The sequence below is a fragment of the Pristiophorus japonicus genome, chromosome 8 (assembly GCF_044704955.1).
Source record: "Pristiophorus japonicus isolate sPriJap1 chromosome 8, sPriJap1.hap1, whole genome shotgun sequence".
Taxonomy (NCBI): domain Eukaryota; kingdom Metazoa; phylum Chordata; class Chondrichthyes; family Pristiophoridae; genus Pristiophorus; species Pristiophorus japonicus.
In genome coordinates, this window is record NC_091984.1 from 218,925,678 (window position 1) to 218,951,478 (window position 25,801).

General features: G+C 41.8%; 1 protein-coding gene across 4 annotated transcripts in view; it reads right to left on the bottom strand.

Annotated features, from left to right (window-relative positions):
• smtnb (smoothelin b) overlaps positions 1-25,801 on the bottom strand; it is a 385,166-nt gene that overhangs the window by 14,042 nt on the left and 345,323 nt on the right. For 3 of the 4 annotated variants that reach the window (XM_070887932.1, XM_070887931.1, XM_070887929.1), the window contains 2 exons: positions 25,424-25,575; positions 19,701-19,872 (listed from right to left, as the gene is read on the bottom strand). In XM_070887932.1, the coding sequence (XP_070744033.1) occupies positions 19,719-19,872; positions 25,424-25,575 (306 nt within the window). In that variant the 3' untranslated portion in view covers positions 19,701-19,718. The remainder of the gene's footprint in view (positions 1-19,700; positions 19,873-25,423; positions 25,576-25,801) is intronic. The other variant, XM_070887930.1, reaches the window with a different exon arrangement.

A 25,801-nucleotide genomic window follows, 5' to 3' on the forward strand; every position in this document is an offset into this window, starting at 1 on the left:
ATTCTAATGACATCTGTGGCCATTTCATTATTCACTGAACTGAAAAGGAGCAGAAACAGCAGGAGCATTTCCTTGCAGGATTCAGCACTTATTGCTTTTATACTGGGGAGTTTTATGCAAGGGAGTTCTCCCTGGTGTCCTGGCCAATATTTATCCCTCAATCAACATAAGAAAAAACAACAGATTATCTGGTCATTATCACATTGCTGTTGTGGGAGCTTGCTTGTGTGCAAATTGGCTGCCGCGTTTCCTACATTACAGTTTCCTACATTACACAACAGTGACTACACTTCAAAAAGTACTTCAATGGCTGTAAAGCATTTTGAGACGCCGGTGGTCATGGAAGGCGCTATATAAATCCAAGTCTTTCTTTCTTACTGGCAACATTTTACTTTGGATTCCTGATCCTGGCAAAAGATTTATAGGTCTATGAGTCTGGTGCCAAGATAAAAGAATCCAAATTAAATGGCATCAGTATTAAAAACTGCTTTGAACAATGTACAACAGCCATGACTTCAGTAACTAATTGGCCAGAAAAATATGGTTAGCCTGGATGCTCCCGTTACAATTCAATACCAAAGACATTATTGAAGGGCCATTAGTGTACCATTTACTGAACTCCTGAACCTTGTTCAAACTTGGAAGCTTCCAAATTTTGAAAAGATACGATCAGTTGTTACAACTCCAAAGGGGCTTGAATGCCACGGAGCAATTGTGTCAAATTTGAAAACGTTATAAACATTTTGCATCTAGTTTCAGACAAGTTCTTGCAGGATATTATTTTATTCAATGCAGCCTCCTCTGCGCAATCTGATAGATAACATATTTAGGAATTTTCAGTTGTGAAAATGGCACTCATGGGAGTTGATTAATTTACTTTCAGTATATCCATTATATGTCGGGATTTTGACGATCGTTCAGACGAGACACAATGCCACAATAAAAGGCCATATTTGGTATGAAACTGAGCTAACGTAAATAAAAAATAGAAGTTTATTTGAGAAACACTTACACATAATCATCATGGAAAACTTATTGGAACCTTCTAACATGAATGTAGTAACAATGAACAAAAATCTGAAGCTGTACTTGCAAGAAATAACCCAGCGATTGCCAGGAAATTTACAATATTTTGCTGTCAATTCTGTGTTTGCATTCCTTTCAATGAGATGAACTACAGCTGGTTTTACAAAATACTGTTAGGGAATGATTGAATGAATTAGGCATAAAATAAATCAAAACTAAGCTAATTTTATTCTAAAACTTGTGAATCTTTTATTAAAAAACTAACGTCAACTGATTGAAAATACTGAAAATACACAGCACAACCATTTGAAAGAAAAATGTGGACAGGCTTGCATTCTATTTCCAACATTTGTTATTCTTAATCACATAAGAACATAAGAAATAGGAGCAGAAGTAGGCCATACGGCCCCATAATGGACTCCAACATTTTCCTAACCGCAGATGTTAGGCTAACTGGTCTATAGTTTCCTGCTTTTTGTCTGCCACATTTTTTAAATAGGGGCGTTACATTTGCAGTTTTCCAATCTGCTGGGACCTCCCCAGAATCCAGGGAATTTTGGTAAATTACAACCAATGCATTCACAATCCCTGCCGTGACCCTAGGATGCAAGCCATCAGGTCCAGGGATTTATTTGCCTTTAGTCCCATTATCTTACTGACTACCACCTCCTTAGTGATTGTGATTGTGTTAAGTTCCTCCCCCACTATGACACAGATGTTAATTAAAAACTGCTGACATTTTGGCTCTAGTATTTTGTATTTCTGGATAACTAATTTCCTTCTTTATGATTTGAATTGTGACAGAAAGTTGAGTGCGATACAAGTATGACGTACTTAAAAAGCATGTTAGTTATACCGATTTTTATAATATAGTTAGATCATTTTCTCCCCATTTTACCTTTCTAGATCTGAGATCAGGAACTCACCATCTAGGAAATTGGAGTGATTTAACACAATCTAGAATTTTTACTGAAAAGAAGTCAGTGAAAACTGGCCGCCCATTTAAAACAGAGATGAGGAGAAATTTCTTCTCTGAGGGTTGTAAATCTGTGGAATTTGTTGCCTCGGACAGCTGTGGAAGCTGGGACATTGAATAAATTTAAAACAGAAATAGACAGTTTCTTGAGCAATAAGGGGTTATGGGGAGCGGACGGGGAAGTGGAGCTGAGTCCATGATCAGATCAACCATGATCTAATTAAATGGCGGAGCAGGCTCGAGGGGCCGTATGGCCTACTCCTGCTCCTATTTCTTATGTTCTTATGATGGTATTTATTTAATAGCAGCAACCTCTTAATAAACCTCTCTGTGAACCCAGTGGTAACTTAACTTTTGTAATCTAAAAGGGTCAAACATCTACATTTACATGGTATAATATTCCTGACCCGATAAAACAGCTCATTATCTGACTCACCGTGTATCGTATTAAAAAAGATTTGATGGTACTTCTATATAGAAGTCTCGTGTCCATTGCTTATGTCACAAATTTTTTACAGGTGCAAGCTTAAAAATAAAGCAGGCTAGTTAATGCCTACTAGTTTTCCGGATCTTCCAACCTGGCCTTTCCCCGAGTGCAGGAACTGCGGATTTACAAGTAGCTGCCAATATACAGAAAATTCCTTCAGCCTCCAGTTAATCTCAGGGCATTCACATTCAGAACAATTTACCATTGGGAGTATCCGAGTACTGGCCAACTGGAAAAGGCCAAGTTAAATATAGCTGCAGATATAGTCGGAGGTGCGCATGGAATGTAACCACCACCATATTGGCTAAGGCGCTCCTTAGGCATTCCTGGCAACCGCTTGAAATGAAAGCTGGGCACATTAAAATATTTATATAGCAACATAATCACGTATCACATGCTAGAGTTCCCATAAGCTACACTGCAGAGGATCAACTAATGTATATATTTTCTTCCCCATCTCTCCTGAAGATGTCATCATCATAGGCGGTCCCTTGAACGAGGATGACTTGCTTTCACGAGTTCGCAGGTGTTTCGATGAAGGACCTGATGTTCCAGTCCTGAACTCAAATTGAGGGGGTGGAAGATGCCTGTGCGTGAATTTTTTTAACATGTGGTGGCCGTTGCACACCAGCCACCACACGGGCTTGACAGAGCTAGGTCTTGGTCCAGTGGCAAGGATTAACCAGGACGACTGGTGACCTGCTCTGCTGCACGGACCTAGCGCGCATACATATTGCAGTGTGGGCTGTCCCGTGCTGCCGTTACATAGAAACATAGAAAATAGGTGCAGGAGCAGGCCTGTACCGCCATTCAATATGATCATGGCTGATCATGCAACTTCAGTACCCCACTCCCACCTTCTCTCCATACCCCTTGATCCTTTAGCTGTAAGGGCCATATCTAACTCCCTTTTGAATATATCCAACGAACTGGACTCAACAACTTTCTGTGGCAGAGAGTTCCACAGGTTCACCACACACTGGGTGAAAATGTTTCTCCTCATCTTGGTCCTATATGGCTTACCTCTTATCCTTAGACTGTGACCCCTGGTTCTGGACTTCCCCAACATCGGGAACATTCTTCCTGCATCTAACCTGTCCAGTCCCGTCATAATTGTGTGTTTCTATAATATCTCCTCTCATTCTTCTAAATTCCAGTGAGTATAAGCCTAGCTGATCCAGTCTTTCTTCATATGTCAGTCCTGCCATCCCGGGAATTAGTCTGGTGAACCTTCGCTGCACTCTCTCAATAGCAAGCACGTCCTTCCTCAGATTAGGAGACCAAAACTGCACACAATACTCAAGGTATGGTCTCATCAAGGCCCTGTATAACCGCAGTAAGATCTCCCTCTCCTATACTCAAATCCCCTCGCTATGAAGGCCAGCATGCCATTTGATTTGGGCCCTCAGCTCTTCTGGGCCCCGTACCCTCATCTGTCGCACTTCCACCACGATCTCTCGCCGCTCCTCCGCCATAAACATTCACCGCATCTCGCCACAAATACACGCCGCTCATCCACCCCGGCCTTCCTACTCCTCAGTACCTGGGCCCTGCCAATGTTCTTGCCCACTCTCCAAAACGGCAATCGGGGTTTTGATGACGTCACCCAGTCGCCCATCTCAAAAACGTCGCACACTTGGTGCAGCTCGCGTTGGTGGTTGAAGTGGTTAGCTGCTCCAGCTCTTTTATCTCCCGACCTGCGGAGCTGTCCTCTCGCAAATCGGGGGGCCACGATGTTCCTGCTGGCGCATGGTTCGACCATCCTGAAATTTCTCACCCAAATAACCATTCATGTGTAAGTTTCGTCAAATTAGTTGCCCATCGGGGCATCAATCCCATGCCCACCCAATGTGCAATTGTGGACACTTTCCAGTTGGGGTTACTAGATAACTACAAGGAATGTCTTCGGCCGCCTGAGGAAAAGAGTGTTTGAAGACCAGGCCCTCAAAACTGTCACCAAGCTCATGGTCTACAGGGCTGTAGTTATATCCGCCCTCCTGTATTGATCAGAAACATGGACTATGTACAGCAGACACTTCAAGTCGCTGCAGAAATACCATCAACAATGTCTCCGCAAGATCCTGCAAATCCCCTGGGAGGACAGACGCACCAACGTTAGCGTCCTCGACCAGGCCAACATCCCCAGCATCGAAGCACTGACCACACTTGATCAGCTCTGCTGGGCAGGCCACATAGTTCGCATGCCAGAAACGAGACTCCCAAAGCAAGCACTCTACTCGGAACTCCTTCACAGCAAACGAGCCAAAGGTGGGCAGCAGAAACATTACAAGACACCCTCAAAGCCTCCCTGATAAAGTGCAACATCCCCACTGACACCTGGGAGTCCCTGGCCAAAGACCGCCCTAAGTGGAGGAAGTGCATCCGGGAGGGCGCTGAGCTCCTCGAGGCTCGTTGCCGAGAGCATGCAGAAATCAAGCGCAGGCAGCGGAAAGAGCGTGCGGCAAACCAACCCCACCCACCCCTTCCCTCAACGACTATTTGTCCCACCTGTGACAGAGACTGTGGTTCTCGTATTGAACTGTACAGCCACCTAAGAACTCATGTCTTCCTCGATTCCGAGGGACTGCCTATGATGACAAGGAATGCCAACTATCACTAACTTTCCCCTTCCTTTACCAGGGAGACCAATTGTAGCACTCCATTTGCCATCCTGACTAAGATCAGCTAATTGGGCACAGAGGATCAAGCCTGGGATATATGACTCAGTTTCACGTTATTTAGCAAATTTATTGGGATAGAAATACAATTGCATTTCACCCAGCTTTCAGGTGCTAAAGCGGCGTTCCATATACCAATTTTGCAATCCTGTATCGGAAGTGCGCATGAAATGTAACCACCACCATATTGGCTAAGACGCTCCTTAGGCATCCCTGACAGCTGCTTGAAATGAACGCTAGGCTCATTAAAATATTTAAATAGGGGTCCTGCACTTTTATTAGGACCCTTTTGGGAAATTGAAGCTTGGAAAGAAAAGATACATCTTTCCAATTTATTGTTGGCAGGAAACAAATCCATGAATACAACTGCAACTTCCTTTTCCAGTCATAATGCTTCGGACTCAAAGACACACTGTGACTATCTCCTCACACAAGAAACACCATATAAAGTTAATGTTTACAGCCCGCAAAGGTAGTGATCTTCAAAAGGTTGGAACTGTTCACAGAAGCCCATTAATTTTCTTGACTGAAAAACTTAACTTGTAATTTTTTTTAGAAACACATATAACATACACAATCATTGACTGCAGCAATAACAAGATGCCGGGGCTGTGGAAAACCTTTTTAGTAAAGAGACTTCAGTTTGGCACACTGTTTAGTAGCCAAGGAGACACATGCTGGTTCACAAACAGACTGCTATATTAATGTAAACCGTAGCTCAACCCTACCCCCTGTTATTTTCAAATTCAAGCCAAGATATGATGTAACCTAGCTTGAGGCTGATGTATCACTGACTGCCTGCATTGTTTGACAAGCAAACGTTTATCGCTCGACGATTTGACTTATTCAAACTATGACTCAAACTGTGATATTTAACAAGAAAACATTGAAAAGAACACAGTAAGACATACTTTATATCAAGCACAGAGAATAGAGAGTGAGTTGACTTTAAAAGGAGCGCTCCTAGAACCACAGAATCTTACAGCACAGAAAGAGGTGAATTGACCAGTGTCTGTGCTGTTTCTTTGTTAGAGCAATCCAAAACTAATCCCATTGCTCTGCCCTCTCCATTCTCTTAGTGGCAATTTTGAATTGACCTCTATAGTGCTTTTCACAACATCAGTTTTTCCCTATTTATTCTATCAAAACCTTTCATTATTTTAAAAAACTCTATTAAATCTTTTTGAAGACTTATCTCCTCATAACTATACTTTATCATTCCTGGTATCATCCTACACTGTATATTCTCTGGATTTAATGTCCTTTCTGTAATAGGATGTGCTAAACTGCATACAGTATTATAAATAGCGCCGAACCAATACCTGGTACAAACTTATCATTACCTCTTTACTCTTGTACTCTATGCCCCTATTTATAAAACCCCAAATGCTACTGGCTTTTTTCACAGTTTTATCAATCTACACTTGTACCTTCATGCAATTACGTATTTGAACCCCTCGGTCACTCCATTAATTTACCCCCCTCAGCATCCTTCCTTTCAGCCTATAATGTAATTCATTATTTTTCTTTCCAATATGCATTATCTCAAACTTCTTCCACCTGTCTGGGATTGGGAAACTACATTAAAAGGTAAGATGGTAGACAAGCAATGGCTAGCATTTAAAGAATACATAATTTACAACAAATATACATTCCCTTAAGTCACAAAAACCCCACAGAAAAGTGGTCTAACCATGGCTAACAAGAGAAGTTAAACATAGTATTAGATCAAAGAAAGAGGCTTATAATGTTGCCAAAAATAGTAAGCCTGAGGATTGGGAGGATTTTAGAATTCAGCAAAGGAGGACCAAGAAATTGATAAAGAAAGGGAAAATAAAATGAGAGTAAACTAGCGAGAGATATAAAAACAGAGTGTAAAAGCTTCCAAAGGTATGTAAAAAGAAAAAGATTAGTGAATGTAAATGTGGATCCCTTACAGGAGAAATTATAATGGGGAATTAAAGTAATATTTTGTGTCTGTCTTCATGGAAGAAGATGCAAAAAACTTGCCTGAAATAGTGGAGAACCAAGGGTCTAGCGAGAATGAGGAACTGAAAGAAATTAGTATTAGCAAAAAAATGGTACTGGAGAAATTAATGGGAGTGAAAGCTGATAAATCCCCTGGACCTGATGACCTACATCCTAGGGTTTTGAAAGAGGTGGCTATAGAAATGCATTGGTTGTCATCTTCCAAAATTCCATTGATTCTAGAATGGTTCCTGCAGATTGGAAGGTAGCAAATGTAACCCTGCTATTTAAGAAAGGAGGGAAAGAGAAAACGGGGAACTACAGCCAGTTAATCTGACATCAGCAGTAGGGAAAATGCTAGAATATATTATTAAGGATGTGGTAACAGGGCACTTAGAAAACAATAATAGGATTGGGCCGAGGATTTATGAAAGGGAAATCGTGTTTGACAAATCTGTTAGAGTTTTTTGAGGTTGTAAGTAGCAGAATAGATAAGGGAGAACCAGTGGATGTGGTGTATTTGGATTTTCAGAAGCCATTCGATAAGGTTTCACACAAGAGGTTATTAATCAAAATTAGGGCTCATGGGATTGGGGATAATATATGGATGGGACTACACTCGCCTGGTTCCATTCTTATCTATCTAATCAGAGCCAGAAATCACCTCCAGTGGCTTCTCTTTCCACTCCCACATCGTTACCTCTGGTGTCCACCAAGGATCTATCCTTGGCCCCATCCTATTTCTTATCTATATGCTGTCCCTTGGCGACATCATCCGAAAACACGGTGTCAGTTCCCATATGTACGCCGAAGACACCCAGCTCTACCTCACCTCCACTTCTCTTGACCCATCCATGGGCTCTAAATTGTCAGATTGCTTGTCTGACATCCAGTACTGGATGAGCAGAAATTTTCTGCTTTTGAATGTTGGGGAAGACCAAAGCCCCGCCACAAACTGCGTTCCCTGGCCACCGACTCCATCCCTCTCCCTGCCATCTGTCTGAGGCTGAACCAGACTGTTCGCAACCTAGGTGTCATATTTGACCCTGAAATTAGTTTCCGGCCACAGATCCGCGGCATAACTAAAACCGTCTATTTCCACCTCCGTAACAGTGCCCGTCTCCGCCCCGCCTCAGCTCATCTGCTGAAGCCCTCATCCATGCCTTTGTTACCTCTAGACTTGATTACTCCAATGTACTCTTGGCTGGCCTCCTAAGTTCCACCCTACGTAAACATGAGGTCATCCAAAACTCGGTAGCCCGTGGCCTAACTCGCACCGTCCCGCTCACCCATCACCCGTGTTGCTGATCTACATTGGCTCCCGGTTAAGCAATGCTTCAATTTCAAAATTCTCATCCTTGTTTATAAATCCCTCCATGACCTCGCCCCTCCCGATCTCTATATTCTCCTTCAGCCTCACAACCCTTACCCCACCCCCGAGATGTCTGTGCTCCTCAAATTCTGCCCTCATGAGCATCCCTGATTATAACTACTCAATCATTGATGGCCATGCTTTCAGCTGCCTGGGCCTTAAACTTTGGAACTCCCTCGCTAAACCTCTCCGGCTCTCTGCCTCTCTTTCATAAGTACATAAGCAGGAGTAGGCCATATGCTCCCTCGAGCCTGCTCCGCCATTCAATACGATCATGGCTGATCCAATCATGGACTCAGGTCCACTTCCCTGCCCGCTCTCCATAACCCCTTATTTCCTTATCGTTTAAGAAACTATCTATTTCTGTCTTAAATTTATTCAATGTCCCAGCTTCCACAGCTCTCTGAGGCAGCGAATTCCACAGATCCACAACCCTCAGAGAAGAAATTTCTCCTCATCTCAGTTTTAAATGGGCAGCCCCTTATTCTAAGATTATGCTCTCTAGTTCTAGTCTCACCCCCAGTGGAAACATTCTCTCTGCATCCACTTTGTCAAGCCCCCTCATAACCTTATACGTTTCGATTAAGATCACCTCTCATTCTTCTGAATTCCAATGAGTAGAGGACTAACCTACTCAACCTTTCCTCATAAGTCATCTCCGGAATCAATCTTGTGAACCTTCTCTGAACTGCCTCCAAAGCAAGTGTATTCTTTCGTAAATATGGAAACCAAAACTGCACGCAATATTCCAGGTGTGGCCTCACCAACACCCTGTATAACGGTTGCAAGACTTTCTTGCTTTTATACTCAATCCGCTTTGCAATAAAGGCCAAGATTCCATTGGCCTTCCTGATCACTTGCTGTACCTGCATACTAACCTTTTGAGTTTCATGCACAAGTACTCCCAGGTCCCGCTGTATTGCAGCACTTTGCAATCTTTCTCCATTTAAATAATAACTTGCTCTTTGATTTTTTTTCTGCCAATGTGCATGACCTCACACTTTCCAACATTATACTCCATCTGCCAAATTTCTGTCCACTCACTTAGCCTGTCTATGTCCTTTTGCAGATTTTTTGTGTCCTCTTCACACATTGCGTTTTCCCCCATCTTTGTATCGTTAGCAAACTTGGCTATGTTACACTCAGTCCCTCTTTTCCTCCTTTAAGACGCTCCTTAAAACCTATCTCTTTGACCAAGCTTTTGGTCATCTGCCGTAATTTCTTCTTATGTGGCTCGGTGTCAAATTTATTTGTTTTGTCTTGTAACACTCATGTGAAGTGCCTTGGACGGTTTACTATGTTAAAGGCGCTATATAAATACAAGTTGTTGTTGTTGGATTGAGGATTGGTTAAAGGACAGAAAACAGAGTTGAAATAAACAGGTCATTTTCAGGTTGGCAGACTATAACTCGTGGTGTAATGCAAGGATCAATGCTTGGGCTTCAGCTATTATCATATATATATATATATATATATATATATTATATATATATATATACACAGTATATCAATGATTTGGATGAGGGGACCAAATGTAATATATCCAAGTTTGCTGATGATACAAAGTTAGGTGGGAAAGTAAGTTGTGAGGAGGATGCAAAGAGGCTTCAAGGGGATATAGACAAGCTAAGTGAGTGGGCAAGAACGTGGAAGATGGAATATAATGTGGAGAAATGTGAAGTTATCCACTTTGGTAGGAAAAATAAAAAAACAGAGTATTTTTTACATGATGAGAGATTGGGATGTGCTGGTGTTCAGAGGGACCTGGATGTCCATGTGCACGAATCATTGATAGTTAGCATGCAATTAAGAATGCAAATGGTATGTTGACCTTTATTACAAGAGGATTTGAGTATAAGAGTAAAGATATCTTACTGCAATCATCTAGGGCCCTGGTGAGACCACACCTGGAGTATTGTGTATAGTTTTAGTCTCCTTACCCAAGAAAGGATATACTTGCCATAGAGGGAGTGCAACGAAGGTTCATAAGTCTGATTCCTGGGATGGGGGGGGGGGGGGAGGATTGTCCTATGAGGAGAGATTGAGTAGACTAGGCCTATATTCTCTAGAGTTTAGGTGATCTCATTGAAACATACAAAATTCTTACAGGGCTTGACAGGATAAATGCAGGGAGGATGTTTCTCCTGGCTGGGGAGTTTGGAACCAGGGGTCACAGTCTCAGAATAAGGGGTTGGACATTTAGGATTGAGATGGGGAGAAATTTCTTCACTCAGTGGGTGGTGAATCCTAGGCCATTGAATATATTCAAGACAGAGTTCGATAGATGTTTGGATATTAAGCAAATCACGGAATATGGGGATAGTGCAGGCAAGTGGAGCTGAGGTAGAAGATGAGCCATGATCTTATTGAATGGTGGAGCAGGCTTGAGGGGTCGAATAGCCTACACTTGTTCCTATTTCATATGTTCTTATGTTCTGTCTACACATTCCTCTAAACTATGTCTTCCTGAAGTCTTTCACAGACCTCTTCACTGTTGTGTTGTTAGAAAATGTTAATATTGTACTTCTTGTGCCCAACTCCAAATCATGTATATCTATCTATCTCTGGAACAAATGTGGATCCAGCATGGACGCCTGGGGTACTCCACTTCCATCTTTTCTCCAGTCCGGACAAAACCCATTAATTCTAACCGGTCAACCAACTTCTTATCCATACTACTATTTTCTCTTATACCAGAAGTCTGAATTTATGTACCAGAAGTCTGATTTTTGTGAAGCACCCGAGCAAATGCCTTCTGAAATGTCTACATCATAAGGAAAAATAACTATCGTTTAAAATGGAACAACATAGCTGCAGACTATTTACATTATGCCCTCTACAGATGCTTTGGCTTTTCTTTTTGATTGTTTTCAGTGCAACAGACCTGAGTGATAGGGCACTAGCATTTCAAACATTCTGCACAATGTATGCCAGAAATGGTGCTGGAGGGGTCAGTAACAATTAATTAGATTATGGACACTTTAGAACCCAAGGCCGAGAAATTGGCTTCCTTAGAGCCTCCCGTTATCGCCTCTGGGGGGGGGGGGGGCGATAACGGGACGCTAAGCACTTACCGACCGGGCGCGGCGAGAAAATCGACTCCCACTATATTCGGTGGGAGCTTTGCGGCGGCGGCAGTAGAACGTTGAGCCCCGATCTCCTTCGCCTGGAGATCGTGACGTCATCGCCGTGCGCAGCGCCCTGGACCCGAACTTCGAAAACACCAGCAGCTGCAGGAGGCGTTCATCGAGAGGCCGAGCGCTTCGGGGGTGATACTTAAAGGCGACGTGGTCAAGCTAAGTAAAAAAAAAAAATTATGAAATGCTCTCTCTCTTTTTTGTTTACATTCGGCTTCGCCAGCGATCGATCAGCCCGGCACTCTGCTGCAGTACATCGGGCTGATCGTGCTGGATCGCAGCTACCATCGGGGACCAGGTAAGTTTTTCCCTTTCAGAGCCTGCAGCGATGGCCCTTCCCTTTAAGGGAGAGAAGGAGCTTTCCAACATGGCAGCGCTGCACACCTACCACCCCACCTGCTGCACTCCAGGAAGGAAGTGGAGTGCTTGATTAGCACTCCATTTCCTTTTTGCTGCACAAACCCCAACTTTTTTTTAAAGTTGAAAAACATCAGTGCCTGGCGCTAATTTGATTCAACTTTTAAAAGTTAACGTCCCAATCGAGGCGCTTCCGAATTTCTCCCCCTAATTGTGATGGGAATGAGCAACTATCCCAGTAAATAATGGGTTACTTTCCATATTGTAAGAACAGAGCAAATGGACACACTTGAGAAGGGCTAGCAAGTCAGGGAGAAGGAAATATTAATTTTCCACAGCCATTGGTTCTAAAAGCTATTTTTTTTACATATGTAGATATAATAAATGCTAGATAAGAGCTGAAAGGTATAACAAAATGCATAAATCACTCAAGTTTCACTGTCATGGTACTGTTTACATCTGCACCCCTCAGTTTAGTTCCTGCTTTTTTATCTTTGATGTTTTCAGGTGTGTTTGTTCCTATTGAACCTGCGGTACAAAGATTTCCAAAGTGTTTGCATGTATCTGGACTGAAATGAGATCCTAGCCAGAGTACAAGTCTTGGTATAGTAAACTTAAGAGCCATCCATGTATTTTGCTATAATGTAGCATAAAATGAAATAAAATGGTATCATTTAACCAAAGTGCTTGTATAATGAGGCAGAGGCAAATCTTTTCCTTCTGCTTTTCTTCCTTCCATCTTCTGGCCTGGAGTTCTAACTCACCAGCGTGCGTGTTTTTTATTTTAAAAACAGGTTCCCTGCCCAGAAGCCAGCCCGATTTGATAGGCTTGGCTCCCCGCCAGTTAGGGAACACTCCAGAAGAGGCCGCAGTCCAGGAGCAGGTAGGTTCCTGCTGCCCAGGGTAGTGATCGCGAGGGGGGTGGGTACAGCATGGTTTGGAGGGTGGGGGGGGGGTGAGTGCGGAGACGGGTGGGGTGGGGGGTTGGAGAGAGAACAGGGTCAGAGATGGGAGGGGTGGGACGGTAATAGCTGGAAGAGAGATAAAATCTGAGGCACAGAGCCTTATTAAAATATTTAAATGAGCGACCACGCTTCCTGGGGGATGGTTGGTTGACCGCTCCCTGTCCCGCCTCAGTTAAAAACGGAAGTTTGCGATTTGGATTCGGGTTTGGGATTTTTTGCATTTTAACACCTCATGCAACTCAAACCCACTTGTGTTTGGGGGTTAAAATTAACCCAAGTGACAGCAAGTTATATGACTATTTTGGTAACAAAATAGATGAGTTGACGGCACAAATAGATACAAATGGGTATGATCTGATAGCCATCACAGAGACGTGGTTGCAAGGTGACCAGGACTGGGAATTAAATATTCAGGGGTATTTGACAATCCGGAAGGACAGACAGAAAGGAAAAGGAGATGGGGTAGCTTTGTTGATAAAGGATGGAATCACTGCAATAATGAGAAACGATACTGGCTCAAATGATAAGGGTGTTGAAACAGTTTGGGTGGAGATAAGGAATAATAAAGGGAAAAAGTCACTGGTGGGCATAGTCTATAGGCCCCCGAACAGTAGCAACTCTGTTGGTTGGAGCATAAACCAGGAAATAGTGGGGGCTTGTAAAAAGGGAACAGCAATAATCATGGGTGATTTTAACATCCATATTGATTAGACAAATCAAATTGGTCAGGGTAGCCTTGGGGAAGAGTTCATAGAGTGCATAAGGGACGGGTTCCTTGAGTAGTATGTAACGGAACCAACCAGGTGGCAGGCTATCTTAGATCTGGTCCTGTATAATGAGACAGGATTAATAAACAATCTCCTAGTAAAGGGATCCCCTTGGAATGAGTGATCATAGCATGGTTGAATTTCAAATTCAGATGGAGGGTGAGAAAGTTGGATCTTAAACCAGCATACTAAGCTTAAATAAAGGAGACTATGAAGGTATGAGGGTAGAGTTGGCTAAAGTGGACTGGGAAAATAGATTAAAGTGTAGGACGGTTGATGAACAGTGACGTACATTTAAGGAGATATTTTACAACTCTCAAGAAAAATATATTCCAGTGAGGAGAAAAGGGTGTAAAAGAAAAAATAGCCATCCGTGGCTAACTAAAGAAATAAAAAACAGTATCCAATTAAAAACAAATGCATATAAAGTGGCCAAAACTAGTGGGAGGACAGAAGACTGGGAAGCTTTCAAAAGCTGATTAAGAAAGGGAAGATAAGACTATGATAGTAAATTAGCACAAATATAAAAACAGATAGCAAGAGTTTCTATAGGTATATAAAAAGGAAAAGAGTGACTAGAGAAAATGTTGGTCCCTTAGAGGATGAGTCCGGGGAATTAGTAATGGGGAACATGGAGATGGCAGAAACTCTGAACAAATATTTTGTATCAGTCTTTATGGTAGAGGACACAAACAATATCCCAACAGTGGATAGTCAAGGGGCTATGGGGGGGGGGGGGGGGGGGGAGGAACTTAACACAATCACAATCACTAAGGAGGTTGTACTCAGTAAGATAATGGGACTAAAAGTGGATAAATCCCCTGGACCTGATGGCTTGTATCCTCGGGTCTTAAGAGAAGTAGCGGCAGGGATAGTGGATGCATTGGTTGTAATTTACCAAAATTCCCTGGATTCTGGGGAGATCCCAGCAGATTGAAAAACTGCAAATGTAACACCCCTATTTTAAAAAGGAGGCAGACAAAAAGCAGGAAACTACAGACCAGTTAGCCTGATATCCCGCCCTCCTGTACGACTCAGAGACATGGACCATGTAGAGCAGACACCTCAAGTCGCTGGAGAAATACCACCAACGATGTCTCCGCAAGATCCTGCCAATCCTCTGGGAGGACAGACGCACCAGCGTTAGCGTCCTCAATCAGGCCAACATCCCTAGCATTGAAGCACTGACCACACTTGATCAGCTCCGCTGGGCAGGCCACATTGTTCGCATGCCAGACACGAGACTCCCAAAGCAAGCGCTCTACTCGGAACTTCTTCACAGCAAACGAGCCAAAGGTGGGCAGAGGAAACGTGACAAGGACACCCTCAAAGTCTCCCTGATAAAGTGCAACATCCCCACTGAAACCTGGGAATCCCTGGCCAAAGACCGGCGTAAGTGGAGGAAGTGCATCCGGGAGGGCGCTGAGCACCTCGAGTCTCATCACCGAGAACATGCAGAAATCAAACACAGGCAGCGGAAAGAGCGTGCGGCAAACCAATCCCACCCACCCTTTCCCTCAAAGACTGTCCCACCTGTGACAGGGACTGTGGTTCTCGTATTGGACTGTTCAGCCATCTAAGGACTAATTTTTAGAGTGGAAGCAAGTCTTCCTCAATTCCGAGGGACTGCCTATGATGATAATGATGAGCTTAATATCTGTGGTTGGGAAAATGTTGGAGTCCATTATTAAACATGCAGTAGCAGGACATTTGGAAAAGCATAATTCGGTCAGGCAGAGTCAGCATGGATTTATGAAGGGGAAGTCATGTTTGACAAATTTGCTGGAGTTCTTTGAGGATGTAACGGACAGGGTGGATAAAGGGGAACCAGTGGATATGGTGTATTTGGACTTCCAGAAAGCATTTGACAAGGTGCCACATAAAAGGTTACTGCACAAGATAAATGTTCATGGGGTTGGGGGTAATATATTAGCATGGATAGAGGATTGGCTAACTAACAGAAAACAGAGAGTCGGGATAAATGGTTCATCATCGGGTTGGCAATCAGTAATTAATAGTGGGGTGCCACAAGGATCAGTGCTGGGACCCCAACTATTTACAATTTATATTAGTGACTTGGAAGAAAGGACCGAGTGTAACTTAGCCAAGTTTGCCGATGACACAAAGATGGGAGGAAAAGCAATGTATAAGGAGGACACAAAAAATCTGCAAAAGGACATAGACAGGCTAAGTGAGTGGGCAAAAATTTGGCAGATGGGAGTATAATGTTGGAAAGTGTGAGGTCATGCACATTGTAAGAAAAAAAATCAAAGAGCAAGTTATTATTTAAATGGTGCAGTACAGCGAAACCTGCGGGTACTTGTGCATGAAACACAAAAGGTTAGTATGCAGGTACAGTAAGTGATCAGAAAGGCCAATGGAGTCTTGGCCTTTATTGCAAAGGAGATGGAGTATAAAAGCAGGAAGTCTTGCTGCAATTATACAGGGTATTGGTGAGGCTACACCTGGAATACTGCGTACAGTTTTGGTTTCCATATTTACAAAAGGATATACTTGCTTTGGAGGCAGTTCAGAGAAGGTTCACTAAGCTGATTCTGGAGATGAGGGGGTTGACTTATGAGGAAAGGTTGAGGAGGTTGGGCCTCTACTCATTAGAATTCAGGAGAATGAAAGGTGATCTTATCAAAACGTATAAGATTATGAGGGGGCTTGACAAGGTGGATGCAGAGAGGATGTTTTCACTGAAAGAGGAGACTAGAATTAGGGGGCATAATCTTAGAATAAGGGGCAGCTCATTTAAAACTGAGATGAGGAGGAATTTTTTCTCAGAGGGTTGTAAACCTGTGGAATTCGCTGCCTCAGAGAGCAGTGGAAGCCGGGACATTGAATAAATTTAAGACAGAGATAGACAGTTTCTTAACCGATAGGGGATTAAGGGGTTATGGGGAGCGGGCAGGGAAGTGGACTTGAGTCTATGATCGGATCAGCCATGATCGTATTAAATGGTGGAGCAGGCTCAAGGGACTGTATGGCCTAATCCTGCTCCTATTTCTTATGTTCTTATGTTCTGCCTTGTTTTAGCTATTCAGGTTTGTTTAAATTTAGTCTATGTATAATGAGTTTAAATGTCAAAATATTCTCCCAAACTTACTGGAATATAAATACCTGTTGTACAAGTTTCAATTGTCGTATGCAAAGCTTGAGGGAGGAGACAAGCTACTTTTGAACAATCACAAACTGTAATTTATCCAGATACCTGAATGACAGACAGTTATTTGCAAATGTGGTTGACAGTTATTCAAATCCAGGAATTACTGGTAACTGTTTTCAGGGATATTTAAATAGCTGGAGCAGTTCAAATAGTGTCTGGTTCAAAGTTCCAAGAGATATAGTTCAGATTAGCACAGTTTCCGTAGTGATAATACAAGACAAATACGATGTTTTCCATAAAGGAAAACAAATAGGCATTCTTTATCCACGGCTGAAACAGGTGCTAGGCCGTTTGCATACCCCAACCTGATCCTCTGATCCCTACTATTTCAGGCCAACCTCGGTGCAAATCCACTTACTCAAGGGATGCTGCTAGTGTCGCAGTGGCCTGATATCGCACAACTCCTCACTGACGGACTCCGATCTGGGGAGCCTGGGGCCTCACCAATCAGGTGCAAGGAATGTAGTTTGTGGTCCCCCGCCCCCCCCGCCCCAACGCCTCGCCCCTGCCATAAATAGATGTACCCACATTTTTGGGCCAATGACGTAGAATTTAGATTGTGATGTTTTATTGTTTTCCACCTATTGTGGAGTTAGAAGGATTTTTACTGTACTATATAAAAGTATTATTTTACTGTTAATTCCATGTTCATCTTTTGTTATTAGTGAAGCACGAGAAGATGGTGTAATGAACAGCATGTATAATATAACTGAGTTGTTTTAAACAGGAGTGTGTCCTTTGTTGACAATTAGGAGTCAGTAGACAGGAACAATTGTATCCTGATATTCTGATACAACTACAAACAGGGATCTCAAGATAAATTATTTGAAAATTTAGTTGGGTCCTAAATTGTCATTTAACAACAAAGTTTAAGCCCCATCTAAAACATTAGTTTTATTTGTTTTAAAAAGGTAAATTAAAATAATAATGTTAAAGTCTTTCTCTGCTGCAAATGGTTTAACTATAAAGCTGATTACGGTATGGGTTAAAACAATAGGGTCTAGAAATTGTGTAGCACCCGTTTGGGGCGCTAACTTTTGCGGGAGCGCAAAAGTATCGCCAGGGGCTACAAATGAACTGCGACGGGAACTTCCAGTTTAGCGCTCCAAGAGGGAAGTGGAGCACTAAATCAAGCGCTATCACTTCCCTTAGAGCGCTAAAGACAGAGAGAGGGGCGGCAGTGGCAGAGCGCTGCACAATGTTCTGTGTAGCGCTGCTGGTTTTACAGGCTCCTTAAAGGGAAGGGCCAATGTTGCGGTCATTGAAGGCTAAGGCTGGGAATGATTGTCGACAGCACTTGCGATATGTGCATAGCAGCCCCAAGCACTCTAAGAGTGTGTAGGGCTAATCAATCATGGGCTGGGGGAAAAAAATCAAAATACAGCACATTGGGGACATTATTAAATGTCGGCCTAGCTGACCACCACTGCTTTTAATTAGTGTACCCCAAGCAGCCAGCCGAGGTGACAATGCCTCGTGCAGCTGCCATTGTTGACGCCCAAAAATGCGAGGCGATAATGGGGCACTCCGGATGACATCACGATCTCCAGGATACAAGAGATCGAGGCAGTAAGTAACCCGCCATGGAAGTTTGTGGGCGTCGGTGATTTCATCGCGCCCGGTCGGTGAGCCCTTAGCGCCCCAGAAGCGCTAACGGGAGGCGCAAAGGAGGCCAATTTCTCTCCTCTGGAGTTTCAAAAGGGCATGCAAGTTGCAGATTTTTTTCAATCCAATTTTTAAACATTTTAGTAGTATAAATACAAATATATATCCTGCTTTTTTTTCATTATTTAAAACTCCAGCCACTCTAATATTCAACGGGCATCACATTCAGACAGTAATGACAATTACTTTAGTGGACAAATGACCTGTTACCCACAAAAACACTGTTCTGTGTTGAGTTTGCATCAACTTTCTCATTACTTATTTTTCTCTTGTTCTTTTATTCTACTGCCACACCATAGCAATTCCTCCTATTTTTTTCATAGGTTTTGTTCTTAAAGATGAGTTGACAACAATGAAGTTACTTAAGCGTTTGATTAATGAACCTGTTTACACTACAACTATTGATCTGCAAACGTACCCTCATAAAACAATGGTGTTCAAAAGAACAAGTATAGAGAAGTAGAACAAAAGGTCAAGAACAACAAGGCTTGCTGTTTTAAGGCAGAGTGATTGACGTTTTCAATATATCTTTTTGCCCCACTTGATCCCACACCACTTCCCTCTGTTGGAAGACATGCCAATGATTGAGCTGCCTGACTCCTCCCTCTCCCTAAAAGAGCACCTCAGCTGCTTCGGAAGCCACCAACACTTCAGCTGAAATCAGGAGCAAACCTACTAAGGTGTAATGTGAGAAAATGTTACATGACAATCAGTACAAATTGTTTTATTGAAATCCAGTCAGGCGTTAGAGAGGGCTTGAGACAGCACATGAGTACATGAATACAGCAGAAATGCAAAGAATCAAGTAAATTTTTATCATAAAAATAAAATATCGCATTCTGAGAGGAATAAGCTAGATTCATGGAAGAATAAATAGATACAGAGAGACATCATTAAAGAGCCAAACATTTGTTGCCTTTCTACAGTTCCTTTATACCACTCCCAAAATAATGAAATAGAGTTGTGCACTTAAAAAGAAAAACTTAGGAGGAGTACAGGAGCAAACTGGAAAAAATTTTAAGAATAATTAAAGTTGACAAGAAAAAATTGGACAGGGCAGAAAAATAAAAACTTAGTTTTACCAAAGTCTGCTAAGACCTAAAATGTCTAAGTCGGATAAGGTCTCTCACCCTTCACTCCGTTAATCCCTAGGAGGAGGTTTTGGTTTTGGTTTTAACCAGACCCTTCTGCACCAGACAGCGATAATATTCCTGAATGTAAGTGTAAACACATTTCCAGTCGGGCTCCTTCATCCGCACCATATCTTCCACATCCAGTAGCTGTGGGCAGTCTGCATGCTTCCTATGGGGCCAGAGAAAGGGTCAAACAAGAGAGGAGACGGGACACAACAGGGAACGGAAGGAGAGAGGGAGAGAAAAAAGCAAGGAAAAAAACAAAAGAAAACATAAATTACATTCATTCAGTGACATACAATGAACAAAAAGAAAAAAACATGCTTCATGATACACAACAACAATAACATTGTGTTCAATACGAATCCATTGAACATGGAATGTAGCACATAACTACATCAAAAGCAATGGTTCCGGTGGACAATGGGAAATGTGTAACATTTGAAAAACATATATAACATTTATGAGTGCATTAGCAATGATAGTGCACAAAAGACCAACAAAGAAAGTTAAATACATAAATTAAAAGTTTGGGGAATTAAAGAGCATTCTGTGAAAAAGCAAAGCAAAACTCAGCAAATAAACAGAATTTGAAATCTAGTCAATGAACAATAACAGTTCCACCTTTCCCTCTCCACAACAGACAGGTGGTATCCAATAGATAGCCCACAGGGGCAAAAAAAACAGTCCTAATCAACATATTGCTGTGACCCAATGATTCACTCCATTATACTGTATCTTTGTCAGCTTCCAGGGTTAGCTCATTTTCTTTTTTAAAACTAAATTAATGAAGCCCATTGCTCTAGCAGAAAATAATTGTTAAAGCATGGCTGAGCAGAACTGGGTGAGCAACATGCCTTTTAGTTTGCAATACAGATAGGCAGATGCACTCAGAGTGAGAAATAAGCAAAACCCTGAACACATTTTACACATTGCCATGCAGTAATAGAACATAAATATAAAACGAGAGAGAGAGTGCGATCGTGAGAGAGAGAGAAAGAGACAGAGAGAAAGAGAATAATTTAGCATCTCAAAGCTTCGAATATGCCCTCCTCCCACAAGCATGAACCGTAGGGTCAGGATCTTTCAGTGAGGACACAACATTCTGCAATAGGACACACACATACACACACATACACACACACACACACACACACATACACACACTAAAATTTGATGGACAGACAAGTTTCTCAGTTAAGGCAGAGAGCTTAGAGCAGATTATCCTGTAAAGATTGTTTTGGGGGAACGGCAGGGTTAAAAGTTCACAGAGCAACTTCCATTATCTACATTTCTTAAACGAAGCAATTTTAGATGGGGTATTTTTTCTCATGTCTAAATGTAGCTGTCATCATTTTTAAATAAGAATTTTGGAATGAGAAGTCAATTATAGAACTCACTACAGATATTTTCTTAAATAATACATGTTGGGAGATAGTAATGTTGCGCATTCCAACTGTGGCACTCATAATCCCTTCCCCCTTTCTTGCTCTCCAGCACCATTAAGAACGGAGTTATATCAGTATCGATAGCACACCGAAAAGAGCCATTTAGCAATTTCCCATATCAGCACAATTGAATTCAGGATGTATCTCCATGTTCCAGCATTCCTGAGAGTAGCCTTCAAAATGTTTAAAATGAAGGGATCTTGGAACACCAATTAATAATTACACTTTTGATGGTTGCGTGTGATTCACTTCATTCGATTTTATCTGGTACTAAACTGAATAAAAGAACTTCATGTGGCTTCCCTGGCACAATATAGAGGGACAAGAGTTTTACAGCATCACATTTTTTTCAATCTTGAACACCATTTATACTTATTTTGGGATGGAAAAGAAAGGAATTAAACATGCCAATTTTCCTAGAATCTTTATCCACTTAAGTACGACCATTTAAAACTAATTTTTAAATACACCCTTGAAGTTTTGACCACATCCACATGTATAGTAACAGTATTTTTTTAATGAAATAAAAACATCTGAGTTAAGCATTGGGCAAAGTAGTGGAGGTTCCAGCATACTAAAAGAACTCGAGTCCACATCCATAATTCTTCACAGGACATGTTTCCCATCACAGCAAGGCTATCAAATTCCTGAGTAAATGCCAGGTACTTCCCTGCAAAGAAGTAAGGAGTCACACCCAGCCACATTTGTGCAGCTTTCAGCAGTTGGATACCTTTCAACATCTGGAACCTTGTAGCAGGTGAAGGGTCACGACACAGGTCTCCTGCTTGCCCTCTCAGCTGGAGCATGGTGCATAGCATGGCAAGACTTAAAGATGGGAAAAGCACTCACTTTAATAACAATATTTCAAGACTGGGGAGCAAGCCTTTTGAGCAAGGTATTGGAAGATGACACCCTGTTACGTGATCTTAGATCACAACTAATGTCATCTCAAAGGACATCGAACTTGTCGTTAAATCAACCTCTCGGTGAGAGTAGCAAATCGAACAGTCCTCTTCAGAACCAACGGAAAGTATACCGGAAGCTTTGGCCTGGATATCTGACTTAGTTATCGTAATATATGCACCTGCGAGTATGCTCACAGATTTGTAGAGCTGTTGCGTTGTGAGTGGCTTAGCCAGTCACGTGATGTTCACAAGACTCAATAAAACCCCAGTCAGTTGGGTCTAGGTCATCCACGATGAGGTATGCAGTTGTGAGCCTAGCGGATGAACTGATAATGTGTAGTGTGATTGTTAAACACTTGTTAATAAACCAACTGGTTCTTAATAGCAATGTGTTGCAATGAATTCTTAAGCAAGAACTATGAATCAAATACATTAAAGATATAGATATTTAATTTGTTTTTGCTACTACCATACTAAAGCAGAAGACTAGAAGATACCTGGAATCCAAGGAGCCATACCCTAATAAGCAGTGAAAATACCTTGAGGAAGGGACGGATGAAAATGGCAGAGAATAATTTATAAAGGGAAGTAAAGAAGGAAAGAGGAGAAAATGTAAGGCAGCTTTGGTAAGAAAAACAAATCAATCCATATAAGAAGTATTATCATTCTGTCAAGAAATGCTTTTAAAGATTTATAAATCATACATCAGTAACCTCAAAATCATTTAAAAATATTTATTTTCCCCTCTATTTTCTCTATCTTTGTATTGTTCCTGTTACCGCCACCCAGCTGAGACCAGCTATTCCAGTACAGAGCAGAAGTTCACTTGTCATCTTCCTGGTCTGTACGGTTCAATAATGCATTAAGTCACATATCCACAATAAAGAATTTAAAAAAAACATGAACACAATGACAACAAATTATTTAACATCACATTTTCTGCAATCATTGATCACCTCACTATTAAAACTGAGCACAGAAGCTTGAATTAGAAATTGATTATTGAAATCACACCGCCTCACAAGCTGACAGACAGTAATGAAAGAATTGCTCAGAACAATGCATTGTCAGGACTCAAAAAATCTGCAAAGGGATATAGACAGGCTAAGTGAGTGGGCAAAAATTTGGCAGATGGGAAAATGTGAGGTTAGCCACTTTGGCAGAAAAAATAGAAAAGCAAATTATAATTTAAATGGAGAAAAATGGCAAAGTGCCACAGTACAGAGGGACCTGGGGGTCCTTGTGCATGAAACACAAAAAGTTAGTATGCAGGTACAGCAAGTAATCAGGAAGGCAAATGGAATGTTGGTCTTTATTGCAAGGGGAGGTAGCGTATAAAAGCAGAGAAGTTCTGCTACAACTGTACAGGGTATTGGTGAGGCCACACCTGGAGTACTGCATACAGTTTTGGTCTCCATATTTAAGAAAGGATATACTTGCATTGGAGGCTGTTCAAAGAAGATTCAATAAGTTGATTCCGGAGATGAGGGGTTTGACTTATGAAAATAGGTTGAGTAGTTTGGGCCTATACTCACTGGAGTTCAGAAGAATGAGAGGTGATTGTATCGAAACATATAAGATAATGAGGGGATTCAACAAGGTGGATGTAGAGAGGATATTTCCACACCTAGGGGAAACTAAAACGAGGGGACATATTCTCAGAATAAGGGGCTGCCCATTTAAAACTGAGATGAGGAGGAATTTCTTCTCTGAGGGTTGTAAATCTATGGAATTCTCTGTCCCAGAGAGCTGTGAAGACTGGGTCATTGAATATATTTAAGGTGGCGATAGACAGATTTTTGAGCGATAAGGAAATAAAGGGTTATGGGGAGCGGGCAGGGAAGTGGAGCTGAGTCCATAATCAGATCAGCCATGATCTTATTAAATGACAGAGCAGGCTCGAGGGGCCAAATAGACTGTTTCGATTTCTTATGTTCTTATGTAAATAGAAAGCTCCAAATGGCTAGTCAAATGTCCATGGTGTGCTTATCATAAAGCTTAGCTATCAGATATATTATAAACATTATATATGCAATAAATAGGGCTTGCGTTTAGGAGTAAATCAATTGCAGTACACACTTCAGAACCCCAGAAAAATCTTTAAGCTTGATTTATCACTTCTAATAATACTTACACATGAAACAAGTGCATTCCTTAAAAATTTACATGGAGTAACACCACTAAAAATTCCATAAGGGAAAAAGAAAATAGGGAGTAAACCTTAATAAAAGACACTAGTGAGGTCTGTACTGATGCCAGCTAGGTCGATACCAAACCAGGCCCCCACAGACACCAGGCACATAGCAATACCAGACTATACAGACAACAGGCCAGTACAAAAAACAGATCTGAATGGACACAAAGCCTGCAATAAAAGCAGGTCAGTACAAAAATCGAATCTGCATTGACACTATAAGGGAAACCTTCTGCCAATCCACAACCAGAAAGGGAGTAGGGGATTTGGACAGACCCTGTTTGCAAACATATAGAGCTGCAGGCTGACTTGTTCATACATTGTGCGATGTTGAAAGGTGGACATTTACTGTCTGGTTTACATATACAAAAATGATTGGGCATTAACCCAAAATCAGACAGGTGTCACCCCCTAGCCGACAGATATCAGGCCTGTATCTGCATGCACCATCATCAGACTTGCATCCACACAGGCATTCGTCTACACCAACATCAGTTACGAATTCCTTTTACAGAATCCAGTTACTCATTGAGTACAGAATGCACAATGGGTGTCAACTGGTCATTGACGCGGCCTTTTCCTGAATGTAAATGAGGTTGCAGCTACACATAGACAGATGGGTTACTTGGTTTCATAGGAAATTTATTTCAGTTTTTAGGTGACTTTTGCTTAAAAAACTTTTTAAAATTAAATAGCTGAGATACCAACTCTTAAACACAAGTCCCAGGGCACCCTGCACCAGCAGAGAACACTAAGGCTCGTTCCACACGCTGCAATAAAAACATTGTAATATTATTGTATCGACAAAAGATATTTGAGAGGAACTGTACAGCTGAATGAGATTAGTGAGATTATTACATATATCGCACAGGAAGGTGGTTATCTAGTTCCTTGATTCTTTGACACATTTATTACCAGTCTCCTCACACATCAACATTGTTACAGAGCATCTGATTTAGTAAAACACATGATAACCACTCTTCTTTCCAGTTGAGTTATGTTTTACAAGCTAAAATTTTGTGTAGTTTATTCTTTCATGAGTAGTTATGTTATTACACTTTTAAAATGTAATGCTCTCTCTGTAATGAGGCATTTAATAATCACTGCTAGAGGCACCAATTTATAAACTCCAAGTTAATACAATGCATGTAAAGCTCAAGAAATGGTACCTACTCTGCCATGTTGAATGCCACCTCGAAGTTGTGCCTGCGGTTGGTGGGATTCAGTTCTGAGTAATCAAAGGCCTCAGGGAAGAAGTTATGAACCAGAGCACAGAATGCCATCCCATCACTCCAGCTGGAGGAGAAGTTCTGGATAGCCACATGCTGATGGGCAAAGCAAAGTGTTAGAGTGATGTGAACAGAGGGTCAGTTGTTTTGAGGCGCAGTAATACAACAACAACTTTCATTTCTAAACTGGCTTTAAAGTAGTAAAGACGTCCCAAGGTGCTTCACAGGAGCATTATGAAACAGAATTTGCCACCAAGCCACATAACGAGATATTAGGTGGTCAAAGAGGTAGGTTTTAAGGAGCTTATAAAAGGAGGCAAGA